Raw genomic sequence first — 11231 nt, forward strand, 5'->3', positions numbered from 1 at the left:
CTGGATGAGGGGACTCTTTTCTTTGCTCAGCTCTTGGCATTGCAGGGCTTGGTAATGATATGAGAGGGGGTTACTGTATATAGTTTCCAAAACTTAATTGCTCTTTTTTGAGTTTTTATTATTAGTGGATATTGGCCTAATTCTGCCCTGCATGCATTGTTTGTAGTTTTCCTCTGGACATGTAGGAGAATCTTACAGAACTCTGCATGCAGGGTTTCAATGGGGTGTTTGTCCCATTTGGTGAAATCTTGTTTTGCAAGTGGACCCCACACCTCGCTGCCATAAAGTGCAATTGGTTCAATGACACATTCAATTTAGCAACATTTTAATAGGTATTTCAATTTGAATTAGTTTTTTAATGGCGTAGAATGTCCTGCGTGCTTTCTCTCTCAGTTTGTTCACGGCATCATTAAGGTGTCCAGTTGAGCTTATTTTTAAACCTAAGTAATTGTAGTGTGTGCAGTACACTATATATTTTGTACCAATTGAGAACTTTGGTCTAATTCCCTGAGATCTGGATCTTCTCTGGAAAATCATTATTTCAGTCGTTTACTGCCAGGGCCCAGGTCTGGCAGTACTGCTCTACCAGGTCCAGGCTCTGCTGTAGGCCATGTGCTGTGGGTGACAGCAGGCATAGGTCATCTGCGAAGAGCAGGCATTGTGGAGACTAACACCAGGGGCTGAGGATTTTTCTAGAATAGTGGCCAATTCGTTGATGTAAATATTGAAGAGTGCAGGGGCTCAGATTGCAATCCTGGTGAAGGCCCCGCCCCTGGTTAAAGAATTCTGTTATTTTCTTACCAATTTTGATGCTGCACGTATTGCCAGTATACATTTATTTAATTATATAATATGTTTTACCCCCTACACCACTTTCAATAACTTTGTAGAACAGTCCTGTATGCCAAATAGAATCAAATGCTTTTTGGAAGTCGATAAAGCAAGCGTACATTTTGGTATTATTTTGGTGGACATGTTTATCTATCAGGGTGTGTAGGGTGTAAATATGATCGGTCGTGTGATGTTTTGGTATAAATCCAATTTGGCTTTTACTCAAGACATTGTGCTTATTAAGGAAGTTTAGAACTCTTACATTTATAATAGCACAGAAAACCGTCCCCAGGTTACTGTTCACACAAATGCCTCTGTAATTGTTAGTGTCAAATTTGTCTCCGTTCTTAAAGATTGGGGTTATGAGTCCTTGATTCCAGATGTCAGGCAAATAACCTACACTCAGGATCAAATTAAACAGTTTTAATATAGCCAATTGACATATTGCACTAGTGAATTTGAGCATCTCATTTAGGATGCCATCATGGCCTGAAGTTTCATATAGAGCTCCTGGTTATAGCTTTTTCTAATCCATTCAACTTCTCATTAATTTGGCATTGTTCTGCGTTTGTGTCAATTTGAACGGTGTTGTAGAGTGTTTTAAAATGGGTTCTCCATATGTCACCATTGTGTATCGCTAATTCCTCTTATTTTGATTTTTAAAGTTTTTTCCAATTTTGTCATAAGTTGTTTGTGTTTATGGACTCCTCAATTAGTGTCAGCTGCTTGCTGTTGTACTGTGCTTTTTTGGTTTTGAGTGAACGTTTATAGAGTTTTAAAGTCTCTCTCTCTCTCTCTCTCTCTCTCTCTCTCTCTCTCTCTCTCTCTCTCTCTCTCTGTCTCGCTCTCGCTCTCTCTCTCTCTCTCTCTCTCTCTCTCTCTCTCTCTCTGTCTCTCTCTCGCTCTCTCTTTCTCCCTCTCTCTCTCTCTCTCTCCCCTCTCTCTCTCTCTCTGTCTCTCTCTCCCCTCTCTCTCTCCCTCTCTCTCTCTCTCTCTCTCTCTCTCTCTCTCTCTCTCTCTCTCTCTCTCTCTCTCTCTCTCTCTCTCTCTCTCTCTCTCTCTCTCTCTCTCTCTCTCTCTATCCCTCCCTCCCTCCTTTCCTCAGGTATGTCTAAGTGGGAGGCATATGTTGGTCCTGGTTCACAAAGTCTCTGTGTCTATCTCACCTCCACTATCCCAGCATCCTTTGCTGCACAACTCTGTGTCCGGCAGGAGAAGGGATGTGTGTCCAGAGGAGCTATATACTTAATAAACATCGTAAGATAAGACACTATCACCATAATATAGAGACATGATAGGCTCTATAATATGCTGTCTTGCGTGCTCGACCGAACTTTGCTATTTTGTGAATCTTTTGCCGTTTATCTTTACTTTTTCGTGTTTTCTTTATTATATATTTAGTATTTTTATTAATTATACTAGTTTTGATTACTGCACTGTTGGGTAGAGCATTCAAGTTAAGCATTTCACTGTACTTGTGCATGTGACAATAAAACTTGAACTTGATAGACACTGCTGGTCCATGCTGTTAAGAGTGCAGTTTTCTGTTCTACAGGGTGGGGGCACCAGAGAGACACAGCTGAACCTGCCTTTATCATCCCTGACTCAGGGTCTATGTGTGCAGGTACGAACGACCTAACTATGAATGGCTTTTGTATTACGTGAAAGCATCGCTTATCTTACTTTGACTTTTTCTTTATTTCCGTTTCACACTCTCTTTATCTCTGTAGGTCTGGCGGTCAGATCCTGCACAGTATGGGAGGAGACTACTGTGTCCTGACTGTGAGTTCACCCTCATTTACATTTTAGTCATTTAATCATCACACACACACACACACACACACACACACACACACACACACACTCCTTCCAACACTTATACGTAGTATCCTCATATGCCTCCTCAGATTCTAACAGGAGATGGGGTCTCTATGCTGTTGCAGCCTTGACACTTCTGGTTACTGTGGCAACGCTGGGAAGCCTCATCCACTATGTGACCAAGAAGGGAGTCACAGGTCAGTTTTCTTGTACTGTACGTAGACCTTTGTAGCCCCTTCTTGTGTCCTCAGTCATATTGCATTGCATTAATATTGAGTGCTGTCCTTGACCTATCTGCTCTGTCTGTGTGTCTGTCAGTCTCACCTTATCCTTCAAACCTAACACACTTAATTTTATCCATTGATTTAATACCAACGGCATAATGGCCATCATTAGCTAAATCATTGAGAAATCAAGCAATAAATGAAAATCATTTCCAATCTCTATTTTGTCTGTCTGTCGATCTGTCTGTCTGTCTGTCTGTCTGTCTGTCTTTATGTCTGTCTCTATGTCTGTCTGTCTCTCTCTCAATCTCTCTCTCTCTCTCTCTCTCTCTCTCTCTCTGTCTTTCTGTCTGTCTCTCTCTCTCAATCTCTCTCTCTCTCTCTGGCTGTCTGTCTGTCTGTCTGTCTGTCTGTCTGTCTGTCTGTCTGTCTGTCTGTCTGTCTGTCTGTCTCTCTCGCTCTCTTCCCTTGACCCTCTACTTCTTTGTATATGTCTTTGTGTGTGTCTCTGCCCCCCCCCCCTCTTTCTCCCTGCAGGTTGGCTATTCATCCAGAGGCCTGTGTTGTTGGTATGTTCCTCAGAGCAGTCAGCCCATGTATCTGCCGTGTGCGCTTTGGCCTCCTTCCTACAGGGGGAGTTGTGTGCTGAAGTGCGCATGGCTTTGTGGGCCCAGAGCTCCATTGGGGCTGGTCCTGGGGCTGTGGAGAGGTCTTGGGCTGGGGTGGCTGAACTGGGCCCTGTGCCCTGGCTGTATGGACAGTGGGAGGCAGTTAGAGAGGCAGGAGGCCAGATGCTGATCGTATGGAGCGCAGAGGCTAAGGAGTCTTACAGGAGCTGGAGAGAAGAGAGGGAGGGAGGGGATAGGAGAGAGGGGGAAAAGACAGGAGGGAGTAAAGGAGAGGAGATGCAACGAGGGGAAAGGGGAGGAGAAGAGATGGAAGGACTTGAGAAAACAAGAGGGGAACAGGAGCAAGCAGGAATGAAGAAAGGAGGGGAATGGAAAGAGGAGAGTAGGAGCGGAGAGGAGAGAGAGCCCTCTTCAGTGACAGGGCCAGTGTTCAGGGCTGCCCTGTCCTGTCTGCAGGGGGCACTAGAGGGGGAAGGCAGGGTCCACGGCTTCACCATTGTCTACTTCCAGGGCCTCTGTCACAGCCGAGACATCCCCAAGGACCTCAGAGGAGTCCCGCGCTACTGCCTGCCTCAGGATTTCGGAGGCCTGATACGTGAGCTGGGCAGGACCGCTAGAGGGAGGAACAGTGTGATTGGCAGCTGGGACTGTTCCTCTCCAATACACTGTCACTTTGGTTGGCACGACGACTAACTCACAGGCTCAGAGTGTCGTTGTCACAGGAAGAGGAGGGGCTAAAACCGAAATCATCACAGGAAGTGATATCAGAGAGGACACTGAACAGGCATGTGTTGCCGTTGTCAACTAATGAGGAGAGGACAGAGCCAAGCACTTTGCGGAGAAGTAGTTGCTCAGCGGGTCACCATGGTGATGAGGCAGGGCATCTCAGGTTTCACCTTTTTACAGGGGCCAGACTTTTGTCTTGACTGTAACATGAGGCAGAGCACATGGGAACACATGGCACAGCTAACAGAACTAAAGGAGGAGGAGGAACACATGGCACAGCTAACAGCAGTGAAGGAGGAGGGAGAGACACACATGGCACAACTAACAGCACTGAAGGAGGAGGAGGAACAGATGGCACAGCTAACAGAACTAAAGGAGGAGGAGGAACACATGGCACAGCTAACAGAACTAAAGGAGGAGGAGGAACACATGGCACAGCTAACAGCACTGAAGGAGGAGGTGAGAAAGCTGAGGTGTGACAGAGAGCAGGACACTCCCCCAGAGTAGCCAGCAGAACAGCCCACCTCAAGCACGGACCCAGACCACAACCTCAACACCACAATGGGACAGAAAACACAGGACCCACAAACTCAACAGACCTCACCCCCTCCTAACAGCCCCCCTGTCAGCTCCCCCGATAGCTCTCCTGACAACCCCCACACATCCACTGAGGACACACAAAAGCCAGAAATTGTGCTCCTCATTGACTCAAATGGCAAATACATTCAAGAGAATAAACTTTTTCCCAAACACAAAGTGGCTCAACTCTGGTGCCCAAACACTAGGCATGCCCTGGAGCTGTTGTCAGAGGACAGACTAGGGTCCCCCAGCCACATTATAATTTACACGGGCACAAACGACCTGAGGGCCCAGCAGGAAAGTGTGGCCACAGCACTCAAGAGAGTGATTGAAAAAGCTTCTTCCACTTTCCCCAACGCACAAGTGGTTATCTCCACCCTGCTACCTCGAAAATACATTCACCTTGCCACCATACAGCGGATGAACGCAAGCATTTCCCGGGACTGTGCCTCAAAACCTAATGCCTACCTGGCCCACCACTCCACCCTAGACTTGCACAGCCTTTACGACCAGGTCCACCTCTACAAGGCAGCAATCCCAACTTTGCCAGGACCTTGAAGGACGTCCCCTTCAACCGCAGCCCCAGCACCTCACACAGGAGCAACGGACACCCCCGCACATACCAGCGAGACACCCTCCCAGACCTGCAAGACCCCCTCCCGAAGGACCTGCACCGAGATAACCCATGCCAAGAGGACCTAAACCCAGACCACAGCTTCACCAGCCACATCCCAACTAGCTGAGACCACCCCAAACAAACCCTGGCCACACCCGATATAGGCCCCCCCAGATCAGAACAAAAATGTCCTCATGTGTGCTACCTACAGTTGAAGTCGGAAGTTTACATACGCTTAGGTTGGAGTCATTAAAACTCGTTTTTCAACCACTCCACAAATTTCTTGTTAACAAACTATAGTTTTGGCAAGTCGGTTAGGACATCTACTTTGTGCATGACACGAGTAATTTTTCCAACAATTGTTTACAGACAGATTATTTCACTTATAATTCACTGTATCACAATTCCAGTGGGTCAGAAGTTTACATACACTAAGTTGACTGTGCCTTAAACAGCAATTGGAGTCAATTGGTGCGACAGGTAGCTTAGTGGTTAAGAGCGTTGTGGCAGTAATCGAAAGGTCGCTGGTTCTTATCCCAGAGCTGACTAGGTGAAAAATCTGTCGATGTGCCCTTGAGCAAGGCACTTAACCCTAATTGCTCCTGTAAGTCGCTCTGGATAAGAGCGTCTGCTAAATGACTAAAATGTAAATGTAAATTGGAGGTGTACCTGTGGATGTATTTCAAGGCCTAACTTCAAACTCAGTGCCTTTTTGCTTGACATCATGGGAAAATCAAAAGAAATCAGCCAAGACCTCAGATTTTTTTTTTTGACCTCCATAAATCTGGTTCAGCCTTGGGAGCAATTTCCAAACGCCTGAGGGTACCACGTTCATCTGTACAAACAATAGTACGCAAGTATAAACACCATGGGACCACGCAGCCGTCATACCGCTCAGGAAGGAGACACGTTCTGTCTCCTAGAGATGAACATACTTTGGTGCGAAAAGTGCAAATCAATCCCAGAACAACAGCAAAGGACCTTGTGAAGATGCTGGAGGAAACAGGTACAATAGTATCTATATCGACAGTCAAACAAGTCCTATATCGACATAACCTGAAAGGCCGCTCAGCAAGGAAGAAGCCACTGCTCCAAAACCGCCATAAAAAAGCCAGACTACGGTTTGCAACTGCACATGGGGACAAAGATCGTACTTTTTGGAGAAATGTCCTCTGGTCTGATGAAACAAATATAGAACTGTTTGGCCATAATGACCATTGTTATGTTTGGAGGAAAAAGGGGGACACTTGCAAGCCGAAGAACACCATCCCAACCGTGAAGCACGGGGGTGGCAGCATCATGCTGTGGGGGTGCTTTGCTGCAGGAGGGACTGGTGCACTTCACAAAATAGATGGCATCATGAGGAAGGAAAATTATGTGGATATATTGAAGCAACATCTCAAGACATCAGTCAGGAAGTTAAAGCTTGGTCGCAAATGGGTCTTCCAAATGGACAATGACCCCAAGCACATTTCCAAAGTTGTGGCAAAATGGCTTAAGGACAACAAAGTCAAGGTATTGGAGTGGCCATCACAAAGCCCTGACCTCAATCCTATAGAAAATGTGTTGTCAGAACTGAAAAAGCGTGTGTGAGCAAGGAGGCCTACAAACCTGACTCAGTTACACCAGCTCTGTCAGGAGGAATGGGCCAAAATTCACCCAACTTATTGTGGGAAGCTTGTGGAAGGCTACCTGAAACATTTGACCCAAGTTAAACAATTTAAAGGCAATGCTACCAAATACTAATTGAGTGTATGTAAACTTCTGACCCACTGGGAATTATGATGAAAGAAATACAAACTGAAATAAATCCCTCTCTACAATTATTCTGACATTTCACATTCTTAAAATAAAGTGGTGATCCTAACTGACCTAAGACAGGGAGTTCTTACTAGGATTAAATGTCAGGAATTGTGAAAAAACTGAGTTTAAATGTATTTGGCTAAGGTGTCTGTAAACTTCCGACTTCAACTGTATATCGCCCCAATAGAATCCCCATACTTTAACGATGACAGCTTCTCCATCCTAGAGGGGGAGATCAACTATTTCTAGGCCCAGGGCATGTACTAGTCTGTGGCGACCTAAAGGCCAGAACTGGACAAGATCCTGACACTCTCAGCACACAGGGGGACAAACACCTACCTGGAGGTGACAGTATTCCCTCCCAAATATGCCCCCCTAGACACAACTATGACAAAACAACCAACAAAAATGGGTCACAACTCCTGCAGCTCTGTCGCACACTGGGTCTGTACATAGTCAATGGTAGGCTTCGAGGAGACCTACAGCTCATCCCTTGGCAGTAGTACTGTAGATTACTTTATCACTGACCTCAACCCAGAGTCTCTCAGAGTGTTCACAGTCAGCCCACTAACACCCCTATCAGACCACAGTCAGCCCACTGACACCCCTATCAGACCACAGTCATCCCACTGACACCCCTCTCAGATCACAGTCAGCCCACTGACACCCCTATCAGACCACAGTCAGCTCACTGACACCCCTATCAGACCACAGTCAGCCCACTAACACCCCTATCAGATCACAGCAAAATCACAGGCTACCTGAACAAGGCAATACTCAATCATGAGACATGAAAGCCAAAGGAACTGCACAATATTAAGAAATGCTATAGATGGAAGGAAAGTAGTGTAGAAACCTACCAAAAAACAATTAGGCAACAACAAATTCAATCCCTTTTAGACAACTTCCTGGACAAAACATTTAACTGTAATAGTGAAGGTGTAAACTTGGCAGTAGAAAGCCTAAACAGTATATTTTACCTTTCAAATTCCCTATCAAATCTAAAAATGTCAAGCAGACAACCTAAGAAAATTAACAACAATGACAAATGGTTTGATGAAGAATGCAAAAACCTAAGAAAGAAATTGAGAAACCTATCCAACCAAAAACATAGAGACACAGAAAACCAGAGTCTACTCCTTCACTATGGTGAATCAATAAAACAATACAGAAATACACTACAGAAAAAGAAGGAACAGCACATCAGAAGTCAGCTCAATGTAATTGAAGAATCCATAGAATCTAGCCACTTCTGGGAAAATTGGAACACACTAAACAAACAACAACACGAAGAGTTATCTATCCAAAATGGAGATGTGTGGATAAACCACTTCTCCAATCTTTTTGGCTCTATAACAAAGAACAAACAGCAAAAACATATAATCAATTACAAATCTTAGAATCAGCTATTAAAGACTACCAGAACCCACTCCAATTACATTGAATGAACTACAGGACAAAATACAAACCCTCCAAACCAAAAAGGCCTGTGGGGTTGATGGTATCCTAAATGAAATGATCAAATATACAGACCACAAATTCCAATTGGCTATACTTAAACTCTTTAACATCGTCCTTAGCTCTGGCATATTCCCCAATATTTGGAACCAAGGACTGATCACCCCAATCCACAAACGTGGAGACAAATTTGACCCCAATAACTACCGCGGGATATGCGTCAACAGCAACCTTGGGAAAATCCACTGCATTATCATTAACAGCATACTAGTTCATTTCCTCAGTGAAAACAATGTACTGAGCAAATGTAAAATTGGCGTTTTACCAAATGACCGTACGACAGACCACGTATTTACCCTGCACACCCTAACTGACAAATAAACAAACCAAAACAAAGGCAAAGTCTTCTCATGCTTTGTTGACTTCAAAAAAGCTTTTGACTAAATTTGGCAAGAGGGTCTACTATACAAATTGATGGAAAGTGGTGTTGGGGGAAAAACATACGACATTATAAAAGACATGTACACAAACAAAAGGAACATAACATTTGACATACCAATTAGGATCTGGCTAAAAATACTTGAATCAGTTATAGAACCCATTGCCCTTTATGGTTGTGAGGTCTGGGGTCTGCTCACCAACCAATAATTCACAAAATGGGACAAACACCAAATTGAGACTCTGCATGCAGAATTCTGCAAAAAAATTTATCTGTGTACAACGTAAAACACCAAATAATGCATGCAGAGCAGAATTAGGGCGATTCCCGCTAATGATCAAAATCCAGAAAAGAGCTGTTAAATTCTACAACCACCTAAAGGGAAGTGATTCCCAAACCTTCCATAACAAAGCCCTCACCTACAGAGAGATGAACCTGGAGAAGAGCCCCCTAAGCAAACTGGTCCTGGGGCTCTGTTCACAAACACAAACAGACCCCACAGAGCCCCCGGACAGCAACACAATTAGACCCAAGCAAATCATGAGAAAATTAAAAGATAATTACTTGACACATTGGAAAGAATTAACAAAAGAACAGAGCAAACTAGAATGCTATTTGGCCCTAAACAGAGAGTACACAGTGGCAGAATACCTGACCACTGTGACTGACCCAAAAGTAAGGAAAGCTTTGACTATGTACAGACTCAGTGAGCATAGCCTTGCTATTGAGAAAGGTCGCCATAGGCAGACCTGGCTCTCAAGAGAAGACAGGCTATGTGCACACTGCCCACAAAATGAGGTGGAAATGAGGTGTATCCATTTCACTTGCTTTGGCAATGTAAACATATGTTTCCCATGCCAATAAAGCCCCTTGAATTTAATTTAATTTAATTGGAAGCCCAGTGGCCGGCAGGGGGAGAAGATGGAACGAGATGTATTTTGGCCGACATTCTGCACATTTTCTCATCAATGAAACATTTGATCTCAATACAGTTTTCTGTTACCAAAACTTGTTACGAACAGTGTGGACTAAGTCTTGTAGACTTTACCCTTCGCCAAAGTTTCAAAAAATAGCGTTGTTTAGGAGTGCAAAGGCAAATTTTGTTATTGCACACGCACACTTCACAGAGTAGGCGTTTCCTAATGGAAATATGCAAATGGATGCTAGAACACGCCAAAAGGATCTCGCTAGCTCGTGCTTGGCTCTGCCCACCTCCTTGCTTGTTCTGCCCACTATGACTCATTTGTTCAGGCTGTGGTCTATCTTGGTTTAGTTATAAAAACCTTTGTTTTTAGCTTGCGGTTTGCGCGTGCCTTTATGCAGAGGAATACAAAAATTATAGCTGGTGTCTGAAAGAATGATATGGATTTAATATTTTTCACATTATTGAGCATCTCCTCAATTCAAACAAGCATCAGAAATTGTCCTTAATTAGCATATCAAAAAGCATATCAAGATCTGGAAATGGACCTCAGCCAAGAGAAGCATATCTGGAATCAATATTGATCGCTTGATGTATTGAATGTGCTGAGAAAACACAGATATGCTATGTATACAGTCAGAATCGACTGATTCCAAGATGGCGTAGCAGTGCGGTCGTGTTCTCTTGTGTGTCCATGTAAATAGCCAGTTTTTTGTATTTTTTTTGTATTTTACGTATACATTTCCCTATCACACTTTTCATCCTTCTACTAAATATACTTTCCTGCAACCCGCCTCACTCAATGTAGAACGGATTTTATTATTTACCCACCTTTATCTAGAATCTCCAGTTGAAACTAGCCAGCCAGCCAGCTAACTAGCTAACTAGCTACTTGCTATTAGCCACCGTTAGCGGTTTTCACCCAGAACATCGGATTTTCTGCCGGAATAACTGAATCACTGGACCTTAACACCTGATCGCAACTAGCTAGCCGCAACCGAATGGATGTCGAATGGATGTTGCTGTAGGCTAATCACCACTGCCCCCGAAGCAAGCATCAGTTAGCCTTGAGCTAGCCTCGAGCAGGCCCATATCCCGGCTATCTACCTCTCTGTCTACCGGACGAGAGTAGCCAGCTAACCAGCTAATTAGCTACTTGCTATTAGCCACCGTTAGCGGTTTTTCA

At 44.3% G+C, this 11231-nt stretch overlaps 1 protein-coding gene across 1 annotated transcript in view; it reads left to right on the forward strand.

The window, feature by feature from the left end:
- The window catches only part of LOC121546438, an 11990-nt gene extending 6847 nt beyond the window's left edge, over positions 1-5143 (forward strand). The window contains exons 13-17 of the mRNA XM_045209324.1: positions 1937-2088; positions 2387-2455; positions 2562-2613; positions 2739-2846; positions 3411-5143. Coding sequence (XP_045065259.1) covers positions 1937-2088; positions 2387-2455; positions 2562-2613; positions 2739-2846; positions 3411-4195 — 1166 coding nt within the window. The 3' untranslated portion in view covers positions 4196-5143. The remainder of the gene's footprint in view (positions 1-1936; positions 2089-2386; positions 2456-2561; positions 2614-2738; positions 2847-3410) is intronic.
- Positions 5144-11231: the final 6088 nt, after the last annotated feature.

This window comes from Coregonus clupeaformis, chromosome 30 (genome assembly GCF_020615455.1).
Source record: "Coregonus clupeaformis isolate EN_2021a chromosome 30, ASM2061545v1, whole genome shotgun sequence".
In the NCBI taxonomy this organism is placed as follows: Eukaryota; Metazoa; Chordata; class Actinopteri; order Salmoniformes; family Salmonidae; genus Coregonus; species Coregonus clupeaformis.